The sequence below is a fragment of the Lithobates pipiens genome, unplaced genomic scaffold, assembly GCF_037356315.1.
Source record: "Lithobates pipiens isolate NorthernLeopardFrog02 unplaced genomic scaffold, aLitPip1_a1.2 Scaffold_13, whole genome shotgun sequence".
Classification (NCBI taxonomy): Eukaryota; Metazoa; Chordata; class Amphibia; order Anura; family Ranidae; genus Lithobates; species Lithobates pipiens.
This window is the reverse complement of record NW_027507718.1, coordinates 199252081-199274929: the sequence shown is the minus strand read 5'-3', so window position 1 is coordinate 199274929 and position 22849 is coordinate 199252081. Positions and strand designations below refer to the sequence as shown.

Below are 22849 nucleotides of genomic sequence, written 5' to 3'. Positions count from 1 at the left end.
GTACTGGGTTACGCTGTATGCCAGTGCAGCCAGCCAGTGTCCCTGACCACTAACCATACCAGTGCATACCAGCCTGGCTGGAGTCCGGGCCGAGGCACTCACTTCACGCACAAGGGTCTGCTTCATGATGTGCCGCTTATGGATCTTTTTCTTTGACATTGCAGCAGCTTGGAGCTAGGATGAGCTCCATGTCTGCGATCACAGCGGTCTAGTTGGACTTTACCTCTCTGCCTGAGCGGCACCTAAATGTTGTCTTTTTGCATACCAATACAGATTTACTATACCAGTGCCACAGCGTCCCTGATCACCGCTATATCAGTCACAGTGTCAGACCAATGCAGCCAGCAACAGTGTTCCTGATCGCCACCACATGAGGGCCAGTGTCACCAGACCAATGTAAGTCAACACCACTTTTCCCGATAACAAGCCATACTATAACCAGTGCCACCATACCAGCGTAAACCAGCAACAGTGTTCCTGATCACTAACCACAACAGTCCCAGTGTCCCTGATGGCTGCCACATCAGGATTTTGGGATGCTGGTAATTTATAAACCAGCAACGCATATGTATGATATGATAGGAGTGAAACATAGGGCTTTTGATGTACTTTGACATTTTATAATATCTTACTATACTCACTTTGAAACTAAGCTGTTAAAAAAAAAAAAAGCTACAAATACTGCAGTGCCATTAACCTGCATTAAATAACAAAGATAAATAAAACGTATAGTGTAAATGTGTTCGTGCACACAGGCTACTGGCTAGAATGTTCATTTATTCTGGCCACTGGAATTAATGCTTACACACGTAAAATATGCCAGTAGGTTCCTCTCTGAACGTAGTTTTTTTTTGTTTGTTTTTTATGTCTCTGGTGGCTGCTCTAAAATATGAACCTGAATGCCACAGTGTGGCTAAAATGAAGCAGAATTTAGGAGGCATTTTTTTTAATTCTGTGTGCATTATTATTATACAGAATGTATATAGCACCAACAGTTTGCAAAGCACTTTAAAAATATAAAAAGGCAGACACTTAGAGTTAGAATACAATACAGGAAGAATTAGAGGGCCCTGCTGGTTAGAGTATACAATTTAAGAGTATGAGGCTTACACTGCTGTAGATAAAACAGTAATGAAAAGGAAAGACAATTTATAACTAGGAGTACATCTTTATGTGGTCTACAACTGTATGTCAAGGTAAACAAAAAATAAATAAAAATGATGTTTGAAATAAGAACTACATATCACAGCTGTAATATAAAATCAGTGAGAATTGAATTAAAAATATCCAATTTTTTGACAGTAAACAAATCTATTACACAGTATACATATATTAACACAAATTAGGAATGAGACAAATATTTCCTTAGAGGACAAAGCATCAAAAAAAAAATGACTAAGAGAAAATAATCCTGCACAGAAAAGCAGCAGACTCATAGCATGCTTCTCCTGTGGAGTTGCTCAGTCCTTTGGGTGGAGGGATGGGATGCTAATGAACCAGTGTAACAGTCTGCTGGCTGCATTCAGCACTGTCCAATGGCAGCCAAGCTCTGTCTCATCTACACAGTGCTGAGCAATCGACACGGAGCTGCACAACAGACTCCGGCAGCTTCTCATACAAGAAGGTAGGTTCATGGAAACCCATATCTTGCCTGTGTATTTTATCAGAATACGTTGGCATCTGCAAAAAATCTTCAACATTTTAACCTGGCTGTAATGTGTACATGCTATAGAGACCGTGACATGTAATATTTAGACTGCAGGCAGAACATGGACCCTGTCTTTCTTAGCATGGCTCACGCCCCATTCTGTCAGGCATGCAAACATTTAAACACATCCAAGCGGCTCTTTGAGTTCATCATAAATGCTACGGAGCAGTAGAAAATTGATGGCTGAAGGAATCCCTTTTCGGCTCACAGCAGTCTGCCAGCATTGCTGAGCTTTTACATTTGCACATCATTTGACGGCGTCCTCCAATTACGTGTATTTTGTCTATTTAAGCTTTAACTGCTTGTTGATTTTTCTGTTACATTTCACGATCTACAATTACAGACACTTCAAAATGTTTTGCAGCAAGAGTCAGAAAAATGTAACAGACAAAAAATAAAATAAAATCAATAGCAGATATTGATATAATACAATACCTCATCTGCTTGGTAGGAAGACCCAGAATTCTATTTACCCTTTGACCTTTCTTTGTACTCACAGGTCATATTTAGTTTGTATTGATGAATTTACAATTGCAAAGTCATCCCCTGGTGAATAGCATGACGATTTCTCATGATGGGGAGTAGCATTTTGCTGATGCCTCCTGTGTTGTCCCAGTGAGTTGGGAGATACTAGAATAGGGGGAATTAGGGGGATAGGAGGGGCGGAAGAGGTTCCAGGTTCGGAAGCTCCCGGGGTGCTCAAGAATTGTTAAGCTACAACCATACATGTCAGTACCTTACAATGCTTTAGATAACCACAGTAAAAAAATTCACTTTACTCTGAAATTACAAACCCATGTATTAAGGCTCTGACAGAAGCAGGATGTTCCCAAATTCATAAGTAAAACTAAAAATGATCACTAAATGACTTTCATGGAACCCAAGTCAAGAAAAATGTATGCTTTCGTGAGAGCCTTACCACACAAGTGTCTTGGTTTGTGAGAGTTACCTTTAGTTTCCTATAAGAGGGCTAGGTTTGTTGGAGAAATGTTCATCCAGCGTCTACATATTTGTAAGTTTGTGCATAGGTATGTAAATCTGGTTATTTCTGCACTCCTAACATTGTGGAAATATTTGACTGGATGGTCTAGAACCTAAATCGTATGCCGAATATAATACTAGAGGCCTGAAGATCAGTGCTAGGCTTTGCAATGCTGACTAGAGAGCGTAGTTCCCATATACCAAGAATGAAAGTCTGCACATTTCATTTACACATCCAAATGCCCATACTACTGTACAGTCCAATGTTGTAAAGCCATTGTTCTGATCCATGTAAGCCCCACCTTCTCAAAGCTTCACTCCCTCATTTTGAAAGTGTAGCTGTAAGCAGATAGCTATCATAGCATTCATGTTTAATTGTAGGATAGTTTTTCTAGTAGCAAATTTTACAAAGTTCACACGTGTGCCATCTTGCATTTTTAAATACAGATATGAACATTTTATTCAACCTACAACATTAATGTTCCCCATAAGCACACAGCAGATTTGTTGCCCAACATCCACTGATAGTTCATACACTATACAAAATGAGATATCAGGATGAAATCAGGATGAAAACCATAAAACACACTACACAGGCAGATCATACTGTACCTGTTCAAAAGGAGCACTGGTTGCATCTCACCTGGCATGAAGGGCATCTACTGTGTATACCAAGTATTTTGGCACATTAATTAATGCAAAAGGAAGAGGAATAGACAAATGCTGCCATTATTGTTCATAGAAGAGAGACTGGGATTCTTGTCCAAACAATTACCCTCTCCTAGAACAATCTTCTGGCAGCCATCTGTGACTGATATCACCTGATCCTGCCAAGTGACTCATCTCATATCTACAGCCAACTTAATTTCTTATAAAGAGAGATCAAGATAAGGTTCCTATAGATATGGCATGATTGCTGCATATTCTGGACAATTACTGGCCAGGAAACAGTCGCTGACCTTCACAGTTACCCCTGGTTTAAGAATGATCTGCCAGGGTTAGTCTTTTGATTGCCAAAAACATAGCATAAAACATGCAAAATAAACACTTGGTCAATAAGAGTACTTTTTGCCAATGTAAAGAATTATCAAAATATTTAATGTTACTTGAATGAAACAATATTGCATGGGGAAAGATATCAAGCTTAACAAACCGAAAATAAATTTGAGTTTTATATAGGGTATCGATTGCTCAGATAGAGTATGATTGGGTTTGGCTATCCGGATTGCTTGAGCACATTCAGGGTCTGAAGAACCTTAGATGGTAGATGGTGTTGCAACAAGGAAGTCCAGATCTGGTTAAAATGGTCAGCAAAATTGAACGTTTTTCAAAAGACATTTTCTGAAGGGTAAAAATCAGGAACTTCGAGGCTTTAGCAAAGGTCCTTTTTGCTACCGTAAAGATGTGTGTTGCAATTATGAATTTGTGCTTATTCTACCCATCCAGTCCTATTGCCCAATATAGCTTTGAGGTTTTTGTTTGTGAGGTTTCATCCCAATACCATGAAAATTGTCTAATAAACTCATACCCACATTAATTTTGACATTGTGGCAGTCCCAACAGATATGACCAAATGTATCAGGGGATAAACAGCCCCTGGAAGCAATTTGGAGGATAGGCCAAGATGGCCTCAGCCAGTATCTCAAAGACTAAGTACTACAGAAGTAATATGTTGCAGTTGGCATCCACAGCAGTGACATTTGCAGAACTCTTACTGTGGACATTCAAATGAAGATCCAGCCTTCTTCAGAGTTTGTTGTGCGATGTTCTGTTTCCCATTGTGTAGGTTTGGGGTTGCAAACGTAATTAAAGAAAGAGCTCAGAATAATTAGCATGAAAAATGTGTGATATGTTTGGGGCATGAGAGTCTGATTTGCATTTTCGCTCAAAAGCGGTAAGGTTGAGGAAGGGGTGGTTAGAGATCTATAAAAATATATGAATGAAATGTTTAATTTGTAAATACCGGTAAAAAATGTAGTGCAAGCGCTCAGCCTATACACACTTCTTATAGTGCTACAAAATAATATGTGCTCAAATATATGTATAGTATTACCCAAAGGGAAAAAAATATAGATACACTGTAATAAAAATACAGAATATGAAATTGTATAAATATATACAGTGACCTATATATATACCAAAAGAAGAGGGTAATAGGATGTTGTATCTCTAAAAGAGAAAACAGTGACTATGAATATCTGTAAACAATAAACACAGTGATAAAATCCATAGATAACTGTGAAAACAGTGACTGTGAATGTCAATAAACAATAATCTCAATAATGAAGTCCATAAATGAATATATAGTCCAAAACAATCGTGCAGAGTGCCAGTAGTGACCAGGATCCTGTGATATTGTGACCGAAAAGAACAATGTTCCACCAAGTGACAATCCCACCACCTTGTAGGGTGTAGGCTTACCAGATCTATGTGACCCTAGTAGGCATACGCCTCAGGGGTCAATCAAAGCTTGCGATCCCAACCAAAGAATGGTCTCAAGGATTAGGTGTGTCAGTCATGGCATATACGATCCCAACAGATGGCTAGATGTGGTCAATATTCCTCATGTGCATATATAGATCCAACAATGATTCAGGCATGAAAGATGAGAAGACAGAACCGACATGGCATAATAACGTCTTTAAAAAAACTTTAATAAAAAATATTTTGGTAAAACTCACATTTCCAAAAAGTACAATCAAGCGTGTCAGGATAAAAATGGCAGTAGCGGAGTCCTCCCGACGCGTTTCGACCCACCGGTCATCATGATGATGACCGGTGGGTCGAAACGCGTCGGGAGGACTCCGCTACTGCCATTTTTATCCTGACACGCTTGATTGTACTTTTTGGAAATGTGAGTTTTACCAAAATATTTTTTATTAAAGTTTTTTTAAAGACGTTATTATGCCATGTCGGTTCTGTCTTCTCATCTTTCATGCCTGAATCATTGTTGGATCTATATATGCACATGAGGAATATTGACCACATCTAGCCATCTGTTGGGATCGTATATGCCATGACTGACACACCTAATCCTTGAGACCATTCTTTGGTTGGGATCGCAAGCTTTGATTGACCCCTGAGGCGTATGCCTACTAGGGTCACATAGATCTGGTAAGCCTACACCCTACAAGGTGGTGGGATTGTCACTTGGTGGAACATTGTTCTTTTCGGTCACAATATCACAGGATCCTGGTCACTACTGGCACTCTGCACGATTGTTTTGGACTATATATTCATTTATGGACTTCATTATTGAGATTATTGTTTATTGACATTCACAGTCACTGTTTTCACAGTTATCTATGGATTTTATCACTGTGTTTATTGTTTACAGATATTCATAGTCACTGTTTTCTCTTTTAGAGATACAACATCCTATTACCCTCTTCTTTTGGTATATATATAGGTCACTGTATATATTTATACAATTTCATATTCTGTATTTTTATTACAGTGTATCTATATTTTTTTCCCTTTGGGTAATACTATACATATATTTGAGCACATATTATTTTGTAGCACTATAAGAAGTGTGTATAGGCTGAGCGCTTGCACTACATTTTTTACCGATTTTCCAGCTAAAAAAAATCCCTAGTTTTAGCGTGTTGGCTGCTCATCATATACATTTCTTTGTATTTATCTATTTCAATTTATAATTTTCCTTTTGCGCAATATTGTTGGTGTACATCTAATTTGTAAATACCAAAATATTGATTAAATAAATGATTTTACCCTTCTTCACTAAACTGAGAATTGTGGTCAAGTTATGTTTGTACCACCAGCAGATGAATTTATGAATGCTGGAGAGAACAGGTTACCCAAAAAACCCAACCATGGGGTGGGATCAATTTTCCTACATGTTTAGTTTGATCCTACGTCTTATGTGTATGGAAGGTGATAAGCCTGGCTATATGGCCTCTAGTGTTTTAAAAGGTAGCCGTAACACATTGTTAATCACTGTTTGGGAGAAAATATAGGCCTCCAGGGATACCCAAAGAGGGTTTTCAGAAGTTGCATATAACATCAATTGGGCCACCTGTGCTGCTTAATAAATAATTAGTTATATTTGGTAAACGTAGGCCCCCATACATTTTGGAATTACAGAGCGTTTTATCATGACTCTTGATATAGTGGGCTCCAACTGAGCACTTTTAGGGCTTTTTCACACTGCTGTGCTGCGGATTGGCTACAGTGCAGGTGTACCAAAGGTTTTCATGCTGGTTTCCCCACAGACTATTATGTCCCACATTATTGCCACATATTCTTAAATTGCACCAAAGATACAGCATGCAAGACTTTCATTGCACTTTCAGAAAATGCACCAGAAACATGGGGCATATAGAAAGCCTATGATAAACTGAATCCTTCACTGTAAACTCCCCTCACCGCAAGACATCCCTGCTTCTTTTTGTAGGTACTGGTTGATCCAAGCATGGCACTTGCAGGGCTGCTGTTGCAAATCATGGGGCCCCGTACAGCCTACAGCTGCCATGAAAATCCATCAACTGGGCGCCTGTATCTTTTACATCAGTGATTGCAGACACCGCCCACCCGTGCAGCTCTCCTCACTTTATATGCACCTGAGAGGCCATCCAGAAGATACAGTGCCGCTTATAATAAAACATAGGAACGTTCATCCAACAGATTAAGGAGTCGCCAAAGAGGAAAACAGACCAGCCAGGATGGCTGTGTGACCGACGTCGCTCCCACCTCTGCCATGCCACGATTGTGAATGTGGATTTTCTGTTGGAGGTGCCCAGTTGATGGATTTTCATGGCATCTGTAGGCTGTATGGGACCCCATGAGTTCCAACAGCAGCCCTGCAAGTGCCATGCATGGATCACCCAGTACCTACATAAAAGAAGCAGGCATGTCTCGCTGTGAGGAGAGTTTCACCTGATGCTCCATCACCCTTGGGGGGGCAAGTTTTGTAACCCTGCGGAGGTTATTCTGCTTGCTTAACCATCCTAGCAATAGGTGGTCCATATTATCTGGTAAGAGTCCCCGATTACCACATGCGGTGTGCCATAGAAAATCGAAACGAATCACTTGGTGGTGGAATACACACTCATTTAATCTTTATTGGGACTTTATTATATGGAAGGACTTATTTATTCAGGGATTTTACCATTTTCAGCACATTGCACTTTATTATGTTTTACTTTTAGTATGTCATATCACACTATAATATACATACAGTGACTAGTGCAATTTTATTTTTATACGTTATCTGTTTTTTTTTTTTTTTTTTTTAATCACTTAGTTAATCGCAGTAGTCCTCAACATTTTTTTTTTGTTATTACATTTTTCATTTGCGCGATATATCACAGAGAGAGATAGAGACACATACGTGTATGTAATTATATATATATATATATATATATATATATATATATATATATATATATATATATATATATTATATATACACACATATACATATATATATATATATATATATATATACATATACATACATACACACACACACACACATCCACACTAATTAGGGACTGGGTTGTCCCTAATAAACATAGCTCAACATTAGGCGATAGAGGTGGCATGGATCTATCAGCTGATGGCTTACCACTGGTAAAACCAAGTCATAGCCCACCCAATTAACCACCCACTTCTCTCATAATAGATAAGCATGGGGGCGTCAGGATCAGACAAACAGGGTGGTAGGGAATAGATAACAGCAAGAGAAACAGTAATAGTTAATATCATGCAGGAATACCATATGAATTCATATCTCATCCAAACCAGCATCCGCACTGTGTAGGATATAGTACAAGCCTGTTGAATCAAGTAGGGCTATTGTGCAGAACTGCACATGGAACACGTTAATGACAAGGTAGGTCACAATGCCTATCCTCCCACAAAAAAAAAGGGGGAGGGGGTGGTTCACAAACATGGAAATTAGACATTCCAGTGTGGACTAAAGAGAAGCTGTGATGTAAAACTAAAAAGAAAGAGAAACTAAAAGCAATAAAGAAATAGCAGGTGATCTGGATATCAATAATACATAATACACTGAAAATTGTATAGTTCAATTCCAAAATGGCAATATGCATCATATAAAATTATATTCAGTCTTCTTCCACAGGAAAATGTTATTTTTAAGCAGGTGTTCCCTCGCTATCTGTGGTTATGTAAAACAAATGGTTCCCAATTTGCAATTGTGCTCTTCATTGTAGCAAGTGGCCTAGCAAAAGTATTTGGCTAAAGATGAACTGCACAGTATTCGACATGGGCCACACACAGAGCAGGAAAGGCTGAGCAGTAGACATTGCATACAAAGGATTATAATGGTCTAAGGATGGGTCAAGAGCATAGCTTAAATTCGACAGTCTTGGGCCTAGAAAGTCCAAGAGGGAAGAACAAAAATCAAAGGATGAAAATAAAACATTTTCTGGACCTGTCTCAAAATGCCTAGATCAAGGGGCTTTGCAGTTCCATAACAGACAACAGGTCTAAAAACTAACTTTAAGGCAAGGTCCCAAAAGAGCCTCAACCATGGGCAAAAAGTATCTGACCAAATGGTCTTTAAAAGGGCCCATGCAGGTGAAGAAGAGCAAGATATTGCACACACATCCAAGGTTAGAACTTGCAATCTCATAAGAAAAATCGCCTTGGAAGGTTCCATTCGGTCTGTCTTTCTCACAAAAGGAGCTGGTCGTCCAGGACTACGTGCAGCAGGGGACCTCCTGTTTGGTATATTATTCAAGTACACCAGAGGACTTTAAGAACTCATTGCAAGCATGGGGAGGATTTTGAAGCAAACTTAACTCCAGCCACTGTGTTTGATTTTTTGCTTTAAGGAGTATTTTATCCTCAAAGTAGTGCATGCAGACAATAGCTATTGGAGAGTCATCAAGTCTTCATGTTGGCTCCCAATGAATCCTGTCAAATTGTATTCAGGCTACTGGCAGCTCAGGCAAGTTCATGAAACAGTGCAGGACTGGCTCTGGCAGTCGTAAATTTGTCCTCTGGTTTAAATTTTCTGAATCTTCAAGTTGTGCTAATAAAGCTGCCTTTGTGGTTTTAAGTAGTTTGATTTCTTCTCCGTGGCCTTTGAGCACTGTAGTTATGTCACTGAACCTAGAGTCCAGGGGTGTGGCTCTTCTGCCAAACTCTGGCAAGTTGATCAGTAGGTTTCTTAGATAAGTTGCTCAGAGCTCTCTGCAAGCTTCTGCAGAGCTTTGAAGACCTGCTACAGTTATTGTTGCTACCAAGAGAACCGGTAGCCAGGTCTTCGCTGAAAGCTTCCAATGAGCTATCCAAGTCTAGGGTCTGTCTTCCTGTGGCTACAAGTGGAAGCAACTGCCACCATTTTGCTTGCTTCGTGGGCAAAGGCCTCCTGAATGGATTTGGAGCTGGGTTTTCCTCTGTTGCTGGTGCTCTGACAGACCATCACATACACATTCTGCTTGATTCTCTGGGCAGGTTAGCCAGCAATAATGAGATGGATAAATGGGGTATTGATGTTTGGGTGGCAGTTTTTACTTGGGTATCAGAGAGCTTACACTCAGGATACTCCGATCTTTGCAAGCGCACTTCTGCATTACTTATTTTTTAAATATATAAACCCTAGAAATTAAGTTCTATGATTTACTCTCGTCTTATAGCTGTTAATTTATTGCATACAAGATAAAAAAATAAAAAACACACCACTTGTTAATCCAGTCAGAATTTTTGAACCGTCCTGTTCACTGTTACCTCAAGGAATCTATTAAGCCTTATCAGTTTTCCCTTTAGACTACAGAACACCTCTCCCTATGTTGTGGTGACAAGAAGAGGGGAATTATTCCATAGTCTTAGCAAAAAAAAAAAACACACACATAACTGGACAGTTTTAATGCCATTTTTTTTTTCAATTTCAGCCAGGGAATGGCTGCTATGTTGTCAGAGCATAACAGGTAATCGGGAGCGGAATGCATTTTTTTGCCAGAATAAGCAAGTCTGTTTCTGTATGTGAAGGGCCCTAAAAGGCATAAAATATAGGCATACATGCACCTATTTGCCCTTGTACACACGGTCGGACATTCCGACAACCAAATCCGTTTTATTTTGTCCGAAACTATTGCATACACAAGGTCAGACAACGTTGTCGGAAAATCCGATCGTTCAGAACATGATGACATTTAGTTTCGATGGGACTACTACATTTTCTGTCGGAATGTCCGACCGGGTGCACAAGGGCTTACAGATATTTTGTCCTGGCATACACTTTGTTGTTGTTTTAACTGCGTTAACCACAGCACCAGTATAATGACCGAATTCCATACTATTACCTCTATAGGGTCTATCCTGTACCATTGTTTTATATGAATTATGCTTGTTTATACCATCAGTCTGAGAACCAGTACATTTGTGTTTAACAACAACAAAAAGCCACAGCAGAAGGCCTTCTGCAGTAGAGGGGTTTAGAAGAGAACATATAGCGAAAACCTTAAAAGCATAGATTAGACAAGAAACCTCTAATAGCTTTATCCTCTGGAGGAAAACGCATACTGCTGTCTGATTGAGAGGCACAAAACAACTTGATAAAAGTACCGTAATTCATGTGAACTTTCCTGAGATCTGAAATACTATTCTACTTTACAAGATTGGCAGAATTGCTGGAAACTTTGACAGTTACTTACATTCACAAACTGGTACGCACACTAATCTGGACAGATATGGTGAGATCAGAGAGAAAGCTGTTTATAGTTTAGAAGCACTGCATTTTACATGTTTTACCATTAAACTATGTAATGTGCATTTTAATAAAAATCCAGACGGGACAATTTGGTTTGTTGCAGGCTGGTTGGCAAGTTGCGCTGGAAAATCCGCTTTGTCAAAATAAAAAAAATCCCACACACACACCCCAACCCTACCCTTGCAATGGGGCTTCCCCCCACACCGCAAAGTTTAACCACTTCAGCCCCAGACCATTTTGCTGGCCAAAGACCAGACCACTTTTTGCGATTCGGCACTGCGTCGCTTTAACCGACAATTGCGTAGTCGTTTGACGTGGCTCCCAAACAAAACAGACATCCTTTTCCTCCCACAAATACAGCTATTTGGTGGTATTCGATCACCCCTGTGGTTTTTAATTTTTTGCGCTATATCCCCAAAAAATATATTTTAAAAGAAAACTTTTTTTCCCTCAGACCGATACGTAGTCTTCTACATAAGCGTTTGATTGTTTTGCGCAAAAGTTGTAGGGTTTACAATAAAAAGGGGATATGGCATTTTTATTCTTTTTTATTTTTTTTAATTTTTTTTACTAGTAATGGCTGCGATCAGCGATTTTTATCATGACTGCGGCATTATTGTGGACACATGGGACTGTTTGACACATTTTTGGGACCATTGTCATTTATACAGCAATCAGTGCTATATAAATGCACCGATTCCTGTGTAAATGACACTGGAAGTGAAGGTGTTAACCACTAGGTGGCAGTGTAGGGGTTAAGTGTGTCCTGGGGCATGTTTCTAACAGTGGGGGTGTGTGGCTGTGTGTGACATCACTGATCTCTGCTACGATGAAAGGGAGCAGAGATCAGCGACACTGACACTAGGCAGAATGGGGAGATACTTGTTTACATTAGCATCTCCCCATTCTTCCTCCCTGTGAGACGATCGCAGGTCGTTAATGGGGGGCATCCTGTACACAGTCTGTGTACAGAACAGCTCCAGGTAGCCATATTGGATTTTCAGAAAATTACCGCGGCTGCAGATTGAAAAGGAAAAGTCATTTTTTTTATGTGCTATATTATATATATTATATATCTTTATTTGCCCCCCCCCAAAACTGGAGTTAGCCTTTAAAAAGAGTAACTTCAACTCTTCTGGGAAGGCTGTCTATAAAGTTTAGGAGTGTGCAAGTCTGCACACATAGTTTGTAATAAAAACATTTTTTTTTTGTCATTCTGAAGTTTCTCTCCAACCACTTTGCATATTAATTTTATATATACTGTGATCCTGTACTTGCCAAATATGCTCCAGAAACCTCCCTCCACCAAGTCTGGCTGCAACCATTTTAACTGCGGGCAGCTGAAGCTGCTGCCTGTTAACTTCCTGGATTTACAGACACACACTCCAGCTACGCAGTTCTCATTGGCCCTCTTATGGCTCCCCCCCCCTTCCTATCAAACTCGAAAGAGCTGTGCATGATGTCATAAGCCTAGGCTTTTTAACAGACAAGAAACAGGAAGTGGGCTGAACAAGGTATTTAGTGGCGGTTGTACCATTCAAATTTAAAACAAGGGCAAAAGATTTAATAAATGGAAAGTGATGAGAAAAAAAAAAAAAAGAAGAAGATTCTATATGACTGAAGGTCCGCTTTACGTTAATAAAAAATAATTAGGTTATCAGTGTGCTGTGATTTGCGTGGAATGGAATACACCAAGTTTAGGAAGCATTATTATAGTTTTCTAGTACAATTCTCATGCAAATTTTATGTAAATGCCATTTAAAATTGATCATCCGTTTCTTGCATTCATCCTTATGTGAAATGAAGCCATCCGTAAATGTTCTTCCAGTAAATTCAGTGATGGATTTCTGAATTAAGATAACAGCCCTATTAATGCTGCCCTACATAAAGCATTATTAAAAACACAGAAACATGTTTCCAGACAACCTGTACTTGGAAAAGCATAAGGCTACCAACACAGTTGCTGTCAAATACACTGCAATGTAAGAACAGAATGCATTACTAATTATTAGGGCTTTGCAATCCATCTCAGAGGATAATGCGAAGTTCAAATACATATTGTTCAGCAAGAAGTTGCTGTCAGGCACAAATTCCAGTATTAGAAGGAAAATAAATGACATGGTACAGTAATCTTTAAAAAGGTCATGCAATCCTACTCAGTGTCTGCATATATTAATGCGAGCTTGATTTTCAAGAATGTATTGAATGCTACTTGCCACTCAATCGAGAAGGCACACTAATAGATGATTATACTTAATTAGATAAATCAATAGTCATATACTGAATAAAAGGAAACTTAAAAATAATCTATAGCCTTTTTTTAATTATGCAGAAGGTGGTCCCCAAACAATATTATCCTTTTAAATAGAAAAACTGAATCAAGTGTGGCTTACAATTGTGCTCACAAGTTTATATACCCTGGCAGAATTTATGATTTCTTGGCCATTTCTCAGAGAATATGAATGATACAACAAAAATTTTCACCCTTAGGCTGCATTCACACTTGAGCGTAGCATTTCCAAGCGTTTTTTTGCGGCGTTTTTTCCCGCGATTTGCGGCATTTTTTACCGCGATTCGCTGCGTTTTTTACCGCGTTTTGTCGCGAATTCGTGCAGGGCAAAAGGTCACCAATGTTAAAAGAAGGAAAAAACGCCCAAATCAGCCCGATTCGCGACAAAAAAGGGTCCGGAACTTGTTTGAGCTTCAGGCGTAGGGCTTCAGGCAACTTGGAGTGGAGATGTGAACCATCTCCATTGAGAATAATGGGTTTTTATCCCTCCAGCGTTTTGTAGCTTCAGGCGTCAAGCTACAAAACGCTCAGGTGTGAATGGGGTCTTAGTTACTGTTTGGCTGACTCTTTTTAAATCATAATCACAACAGCAACTACCCAAATGATCCTGATCAAAAAGTTTACATACTCTAGTTCTAAATACCGTGTATCCCCCCCCCCCCTTAACATCAATGACAGCTTGAAGTCTTGTGGTATTTGTGGATGATGCTCTTTAGCTTCTCAGATGATAAAGCTGCCCATTCCTCTAGGTAAAAAGCCTCCAGTTCCTGTAAATTCTTGGGCCGTCTTGAATTAACTGCACGTTTGAGATCTCCCCAGAGTGGCTCAATGATATTGAGGTCAGGAGACTGAAATGGCCACTCCAGAACCTTCACTTTATTCTGCTGTAGCCAATGACCGGTCAACTTGGCCTTGTGTTTTGGATCATTGTTATGTTGGAATGTCAAAGTACATCCCATGCGCAGCTTCCTGGCTGAGGAATGCAAATGTTCCTCTAGTATTTTTTGATGACATACTGCATTCATCTTGCCATCAATTTTGACCAAATTTCCTGTGCCTTTGTAGCTCACACATCCCCAAAACATCAGCGAACCACCTCCATGTTTCACAGTAGGAATGGTGTACCTTTCATCATAGGCCTTGTTGGCTCCTCTCCAAATGAAGTGTTTATGGTCGTGGCCAAAAAGCTACATTTTGGTCTCATCACTCCAATGGACTTTGTGCCAGAAGGTTTGAGGCTTGCTATTTGGCCTATTGCAAGCGAGATGCTTTGTGGCATTTGCGTAGTAATTGCTTTCTTCTGGCAACTCGACCATGCACCCCATCTTTCTTCAAGTGGCTCCTTATTTTGCATCTTAAAAATAGAGGTCGACAGATATGGGTTTTTCTCTGGGCGATGCCGATATTTAGAAATCATGGCGGCCGATGGCCAATATATGATGCCGATTTTTTTGGGCCGATACCTTAGGCCAATTTTTTTTAATTTTATTTCCCCCCCCCCCCCTTTTATCCGCCTTCATCTCATAAAATCTAACAGACACTTTTCCCACTAGGGCGTTTTTCAGTTGCTTTTGGGCTAAAAATAGCGCCTGTAAAGTGCTTGCAAAATGGCTCCCCTGCAGTCTGTGTGAAAGACAGAGTGCTTTTACACTGAGACGATGCGCTGGCAGGATGTAAAAAAAAAAAAAAAAAAAAGTCCTGCAAGCAGCACGTTTGGAGTGGTGTATACCGCTCCTCCACCACTCCTGCCTATTGATATTAATGGGCACTACTGCCAAAGCGCATGCAATGCGATATGGCAGCGGTGCGCAACGGGTACATTTAACCCCTTCCTCGGCCGCTAGCTGAGTTATATGCACCCCAGTAGCAGCCGAATAGCACCGCTAAAATGATGGTAAATCACTGCTAAAACTAGCAGTGTTTTACCATCAACGCCTGCCCGCTCCAGTGTGAAAGCAGTCTTCATAAGTGATACAGAAAATTTCTTACATTTAAACATTTATTAAACAAAACAAACCTCCAGTTTACTTGTATGTATGATTTAGATAAAAAATAAAATAAAAAACCACCCACTTAAAAAAAAAAAAAAGTAAAGCTAGCCCATTTTTTTTTTTTGTCCAAAAGTTTTGACTACCTGTTTTTATATAATATAGTTTTTGTTTTTTTATTAAATAAAAAACAGATAGTCAAAACTTTTGGACGAAAAAAAATGAAAAAAAAAAAAAAAGGGCTAACTTTACTGTTTTAATTATTTTTTTTTTTTTTTTAATCATTAGTGTATTTTTTCCCAAAAAATTGCATTTTAACCACTTTCAGACCGGACCAATTTGCTAGTCAAAGACCAGACCACTTTTTGCGATTCGGCACTGCGTCGCTTTAACTGACAATTGCGCGGTCGTGCGACGTGGATCCCAAACAAAATTGACGTCCTTTTTTTCCCACAAATCCCACAGCTTTCTTTTGGTGGTATTTGATCACCCCTGCAGTTTTTATTTTTTGCGCTATAAACAAAAATAGAGCAACAATTTTGAAAAAAAACGCATTATTTTTACTTTTTGTTATAATAAATATCCCCCAAAAATATATAAAACAAACATTTTTTTCCCTCAGTTTAGGCCGATACGTATTCTTCTACATATTTTTGAAAAAAAAAAAAACGCAATAAGCGATTGGTTTGCGCAAAAGTTATAGCATTTACAAAATAGGTTTAGTTTTATAGCATTTTTATTAATAATTTTTTTTTTATACTAGTAATGGCGGCGATCAGCGATTTTTATTGTGACTGCGACATTGTGGGGGACCCATCGGACATTTTTGACACATTTTTGGGACCATTGTCATTTATACAGTAATCACTGCTATATAAATGCAGTGATTCCTGTGTAAATGACACTTGGCAGTGAAGGGGTTAACCAGTGGGTGGCAGTGTAGGGGTTAAGTGTTCCTAGGGGTGTGTTACTAACTGTGGGGGGGGGTTGGGCTTTCATTTAGTGAACACTGATCTCTGCTCCAATCACATGGAGCAGAGATCAGCGTCACTAGTTGCTAGGCAAAATGGAGTAATGCTGTTTACAACGGCATTTCTTCATTTGGCCGCTCCGTGAGACGATCGCAGGGATGCCCGCGGCGATCGAGTTTGCGGGTCCCACGACCGGACTCACGGGGGTCCCGACCAGCGCGGGAGCGCACCGCCGGCGGCGCGCTCCCAATGGCAGGGCGGCAAATTTAAAGGGACGTACATGTACGCCCATTTGCCTGCCCGTGCCACTCTGTCGACGTACATCGTCGTGCGCTGGTCAGCAAGTGGTTAAAGACCTCTGCGCAAATGCCGTGTGACATAAAATATTGCAACAACCGCAATATAAAAATTTTTGGGGGGTCCAAGTGATTTTCTGGCAGAAAATACAGGATTTTTACTTGTAAGCAACAAGTGTCAGAAAAGATTTAGTCTTTAAATGGTTAAACTGAGAACTTCTACACACTGAGTTGAGTTCATTCATTCAAGTGTAAACATTGCATCTCTTTGCTCTTTTCTTGGCAGACTGCCCAGAGGGGAGGAAAGTCTGTTCTATGAAGACTCAGGCAACTTGCATTGACTTCTATTACAGAAGTCATTTGCAAGTCGGCCGATTAAAAAATGGCAAATATCGGTCGACCTCTACTTGAAAACTGCCACACCACATTTTCAGAGTTCTATATATTTCACCTGAAGCTATTTGTGGGTTTTTCTTTGCATCCCCAACAATTTACCTTGAAGTAGTGGCTGAAATTTTATAGTTGGTATACCTGACTGTGGTTTGGTTTCAACAGAACCCCTAATTTTCCACATCTTGATTAGAGTTTGAACACTGCTGACTGGCATTCTCAATTCCTTGGATAACTTTTTATATCCCTGTCCTCTTTTATACAGTTCAACTACCTTTTCCCACAGATCCTTTGACAATTATTTTGCTTTCCCCATGACTCAGAATCCAGAAATGTCAGTGCTGCACTGGATGAAAGATGCAAAGATCTGTCAGGAGTCCAGAAACTCATTGACCTTTAATAAACACACACTAATTACAAGCAAACAGAAAACAGGTGAGGGTGGTTACCTTTAATAGCCATTCAAAGCCCTTTGTGTCAACTTGTGTGCATATTAGTACAAAATCACCAGGGTATGTAAACTTTTGATCAGGGTCATTTGGGTAGTTTGTTGTGATTACGATTTTAAAAACGTAAACACCGTTGATTGATAATAAATGGCTTCAGCCAAACACTAACAATGAGTGAAAGAAAAGTTTCTGTTATTCATATTCTCTGAAAAATAGCCAAGAAATCTAAGGCTCGGTTCACACAGGGGGCGATGCGAGGCGACACGACTTGCCGCAACCTCAGCGGCGACTTGCAAATGACTTCTGTATAGAAGTCAATGCAAGTCGCCCCGAGGTCGCCCAAAAGTAGTACAGGAACCTTTTTTCTAAGTCGGAGCGACTCGAGTCGCTCCTCTTAGAATGGTTCCGTAGTACAGAACGGGGGCGACTTGTCAGGTCGCGGCACGGCAAGTCGTGTCGCCTCGTGTCGCCCCCTGTGTGAACGGAGCCTTATTCTGCCACGTTATGTAAACTTATGAGTACAACTGTAAATGGCTTAAAAAAAAAAAAAAAAAAAAAAAAACTTCTTGTGAACTGGATGCCAACTAGAAATATAGGTTTTCAATTGCCTTGTCTCGTTTTACATTTGCGTAATATGAACAGTCTGGCTAGTGTCACTGTATCAATGTAAACGCCGACCAAGATGTGGACAAGGTTTCTTCCTGCCAGGATATAGTGCACAGAAAGAATACTGGGCCTTTTTTTCCTGCAGAAATCTTAAGCTAGGTCCAATTAAGTCAGAAGTCAAACAACCATCTGTATGTTTTTGAGTAAGGCCCCTTTCACGCAGCTGTTCCAAGCAGGTCCACCTGTCAGTTTTTCAGAAGGTCCATGCATTCCTATAAACAGGTGGGACTTGTGTCCGTTTACACCTGCCTACCTCTGGTACTGATCGGCTCTGCTAAATAAAACAGAAGGGGGCTCTGTCCTCTTCTGTTTAGAAGAAGCAGATCAGGTGTAAAAACAGACAGCGGAGTCCATTTACTCCCAGCTGCCCATAGTTCACTCTGCAGAAACGGAGCGGATGGGGATGTGTCATCAGCCCACAGATCCTCTGCTAATCAGAACAGAATCCGCTCCATGGGAAAGTGGCCCAAGGGGCCCTGTAGGAAGTCCACCAGAAAAAAAATATATGTATAAACATCATGCGTTCGTTTTTCTTAAATTGCTTGCAGGTATACTTATTGCAGAAGTGATTCTGTAGGTCTCTTCTACCATAAAGCTTCTGTCTTGCTTGCAATTTTCTTCTGATTGCACACTAGGCCATGCTCACTGCATCATCTCAGATTGCCTTGGGTGCCAGAATAAAATTACCTATCTTGTGCAAGAACTGCATCATCCTGGGCTGGCAATCAAGGTGGCAGAAAAGGACTGTGAGGAGGGCAGTGGCAGCAACACAGCAATGAAAAAAAGTCTGCAAACATCACACTGCTGGAGGGAGACACTTTCTCAGGCAAAGGTGCCATAATTATTGAGTATACTTGATAACTATGGCAAAAGCCCACCATGATGCAAAGAATTGCACAGTAGCAATTAGGATTTTGCTGCCATTCATTGTGACCTCTGAAAACAAGAGATTTGCTTTTCATTATTACAGACCATTCTAAATATCTAGACCTCTCCACAATTCATTTTACAGGGAACTGGGCACATATTCAAGTGCAGAAATAGCTTGTTAATTGGCTACTGCAATCAACACAATACAGCTTTATTTATCTGGGTCTGGTGGCTGTTCATTCTGTTCACTGGGAACACTTGCCAAGATTGCTATAGTTTCCATTCATACTTCACTGCCATATAGAGTTGAATTTTCTAATTTTGCTACCTTAAACAAGCTCAAAAATCAGCAATTTACAGTGAACCTGTGTTTCATCCATATTTCGGTAAAATAACAGATGCACTTTACAGAAAAGGCCAAACAGTTATTTCAATTTTCTGTTCTCATCTGTTGCCCTAATCTGCTTAAAGTCCCTGTGTAAGTTTACAACCAGTGACCAAGAAACGTGCAATATAAAAGGTGCGTGCTCCAACCTGTTACAACACTTACAAAACAAAGTAAATTGTGAGGTGGAAAGGGCAGTGTCAAGAGCTCCATCTTACCAGGAAGTTCCAGGTCTAATACCTGAGTGGGGCACAAGGGGAGCACAGGGAAGGCAAGCACAGATGGCTTGTTGTCTCTCCTGTCCAGCAAATGTTTCGTTTTTTTCCCGAAATCAGGAGGCGATGGCTACATAACATTTTCCATCATACCCAAATGTTCCAAATAATTCTCAGGTTGGTAGGTGTTTGGGGCAGGAGAGGAGCAAGGGCAAGGTAAGCACAGGTGGCTCACAGTCCCTCCTGTACATCAAACAAGTTTATTTTTCTAGCATAAGAAAAATACAGATCCACTAATTTCCAATACACACGAGATGGCTATTCAATACATATGGCATAACTAAACGACTTTATGGAACCTTCGTTTCTCTCAATAGAGCATCAGCTGTAGTTTACAGTGGTTTGCCCACATGTGGTCTCAAGAAATAAAGCACACAAACAGAGGTGAGGAAATCTTTTTTAGGTCAACTGCCAATTAAAAAGAAACTACGGTCTTTTTTACCTATAACGCATCACAGATGTGCATGTGACTTGGTATTTTTGCACTGTTTGTTTCTGCCAGATCTGTGTCTATCTGGATCTATGAATATACCACTTTAAGTACGGTACTGAGGCACTAAAATTTAATTTTTTTTAAAGGTCACTTTAAAAACAGAGCCCTACATGTTCTTTATTAAACATGCTTTGTTAAAAAAAAAAAAAAAAAAAAAAAGAAGAAGAGTAAGGAAACATTTCAATTTAACTGTACAGTATTTGAGGTTTGTAACGAAGCAAAAAACAGAACAGAAAGACCTTGGTCCTATTCAGCTTAAAATGTCATGTATAAAACCTGTATAACTGTATTCAATGGAAAATTTTTTTCTTTTTTTTTTTTCTTTCAGTTGTTCTTTGGGGCGCCTGCACCAAGATGTCATCTCTTGGTTCCTGGAAGAATGAGTCAACCTCGATCCTGCAGCAGGTTGGATTCCAGGTTCAGAAAATCTACCCATTCCATGATGGCTGGAACACTGCCTGTTTTGTAATCCTGGTCTTGTTTATCCTGACTGTTCTATCTCTGGTCCTCCTGGCGTTCCTCTATGAAATGCTGGACTGCTGTTGCTGCGCCAAACACAAAACAGTAAAAGACCTAGAGAATGAGCCAAACCCAGTCAGAGCTCTAATGAGCAGCATGAAAAAGCGGAAAACTGAAGTGGTGTAGCATCACAAATGGCAACGACTATGCCTGTCACACCTTTTAGAGGACAATCCGCAAGCAGATGTTGCCCTGCTTGCGCAAGCACATTCTTCATGGGTCACATACTCCTCCCCCCCCCCCCCCCCCCCCCAAATGTGAATTATTTGAACATCTGTTTTACCATTGACTTTTCCTAAAATTGTGACAAGCAAATTATCACAGTGGGCCATAATACATCCTATTGTTATGATTAAAACATGTTTGGGCAGATACAAGTGTACATAATCTTGTTTTTTTTTTGTTTGTTTTTTTTAAAGACAGACACAGACACAGACGGCTGTCTAAAAAGCTAAATATTCCTGCTGTTGGTGTCAGCATTCTTTTTGTCCATGTTGTGCCCTCTCTACCTTGAAACACAAGCAAACACGTTTGTACAAAAAGAGACCAGGAATCCACAACTCATTTTTCAATCAGACTTCACTTACCAGAAATCTTGTAAAAATATTTTTTTTACCTGGGATAGGCAGACGCCACCTGTTTACCTGCATTTAAACGTGTCAGGCAATGCTAAAAAGCTCCTCTCCTGAACATGACTTTGGTGGCTGCCTCTAAACTCCTGTAAACACCGGTGCGTGCATGGACACATAAGCCAACATGCAATGGGCTTTTAGAGGCAGATAAAAAAAAAAAAAAAAAGTTTAAACTGTAAAAGCGGTGTAGGCACAAGGCCTTAAAGTGGATGTAAACCCACTCTCATCCTTTCTAAACTACTGCCATAGCGGTTATCTATAAGGGTATACATGACGCCTACATGTATCCTTTCCTGACAAATATCTCCGTTGTCTGTTATGAGAGCCAAAAAACTGCAGAGTCTGTGTGTGGGTCTGTTGTCTGGAGCTCATGGTTTGAGTTGTGATGTCAGTACACTCCCCGCCCACCCCTACACTCCCAATGGCCAAGCATCAATATTTCTTACACTGAACTTCTGCTGGAGTGGATTATGCCCCATGATCACCAACATCCAGTCAAAACCCAGGAAAGTCACCACATGACTTCAGCATGCCCAATCCTGGGAGAGCTGGAGAAAAAAAGAGAAAAAAAAAAAAAGGAGGGGGGGATCTGAAGTACACAGAATGCCTCTCACACATGCCTGCATGAGATATGTAAATCACCTGTCACTCACAGCAAGGGGGAGAAACAGACATTTCTCTGTCTGACCATTTTTATCTCACTGAAAAAAAAAAAAAAAAAAAAAAAACGGGAGGACTGCTCAGAGCTGGATTAACTCTTCGTGGCAAGACTGGGCACAGATGACATGAAATCCTATACTGTGCAAGCCTTAATTTAAGAAAAAAATAAAAAAAATTGGGTTTACATCCACTTTAAAATCACCAGAACCAAATAGTGGGAATGGGAATCAAAAATAACTTTACTTTTTATACAAAATTCCCCCACCCACAGTGAAAGGATTTGAGTGGGGCTATACTCCTATCTAGTGGATCTACTGGATGCAGAATGCAAGGTGCAGGTGAGGCCAGCACAGAGAAGTTTAGGTCAGGGGGCAAGTCAAGGTGAGCTGGTTGGATTTTGTATAAGGCCAGGTTCACACTTGTACGACAAACACTCCGACATTGGGAGCCCATGTCTCGCGAAAATCAATGTTTCCCTATGGGAGCCGTTGTAACTGGTCCGACTCGTTGGTCCAACTTTGAAAATGCTCCCTGCACTACTTTGCTCTGACTTTGATCATACTTCAGCCCAT

At 40.1% G+C, this 22849-nt stretch overlaps 2 protein-coding genes across 2 annotated transcripts in view; one reads left to right on the top strand and one right to left on the bottom strand.

Moving 5' to 3' along the window:
• GTF2E2 (general transcription factor IIE subunit 2) overlaps positions 1 to 22849 on the bottom strand; it is a 135724-nt gene that overhangs the window by 82758 nt on the left and 30117 nt on the right. The window lies entirely within an intron of this gene.
• SMIM18 (small integral membrane protein 18) lies at positions 1469 to 21362 on the top strand. Its single transcript, XM_077476118.1, has 2 exons — positions 1469 to 1624; positions 20795 to 21362. The coding sequence occupies exon 2, from the start codon at positions 20821 to 20823 to the stop codon at positions 21109 to 21111; it is 291 nt and encodes a 96-aa protein (XP_077332244.1). The 5' UTR covers positions 1469 to 1624; positions 20795 to 20820; the 3' UTR covers positions 21112 to 21362.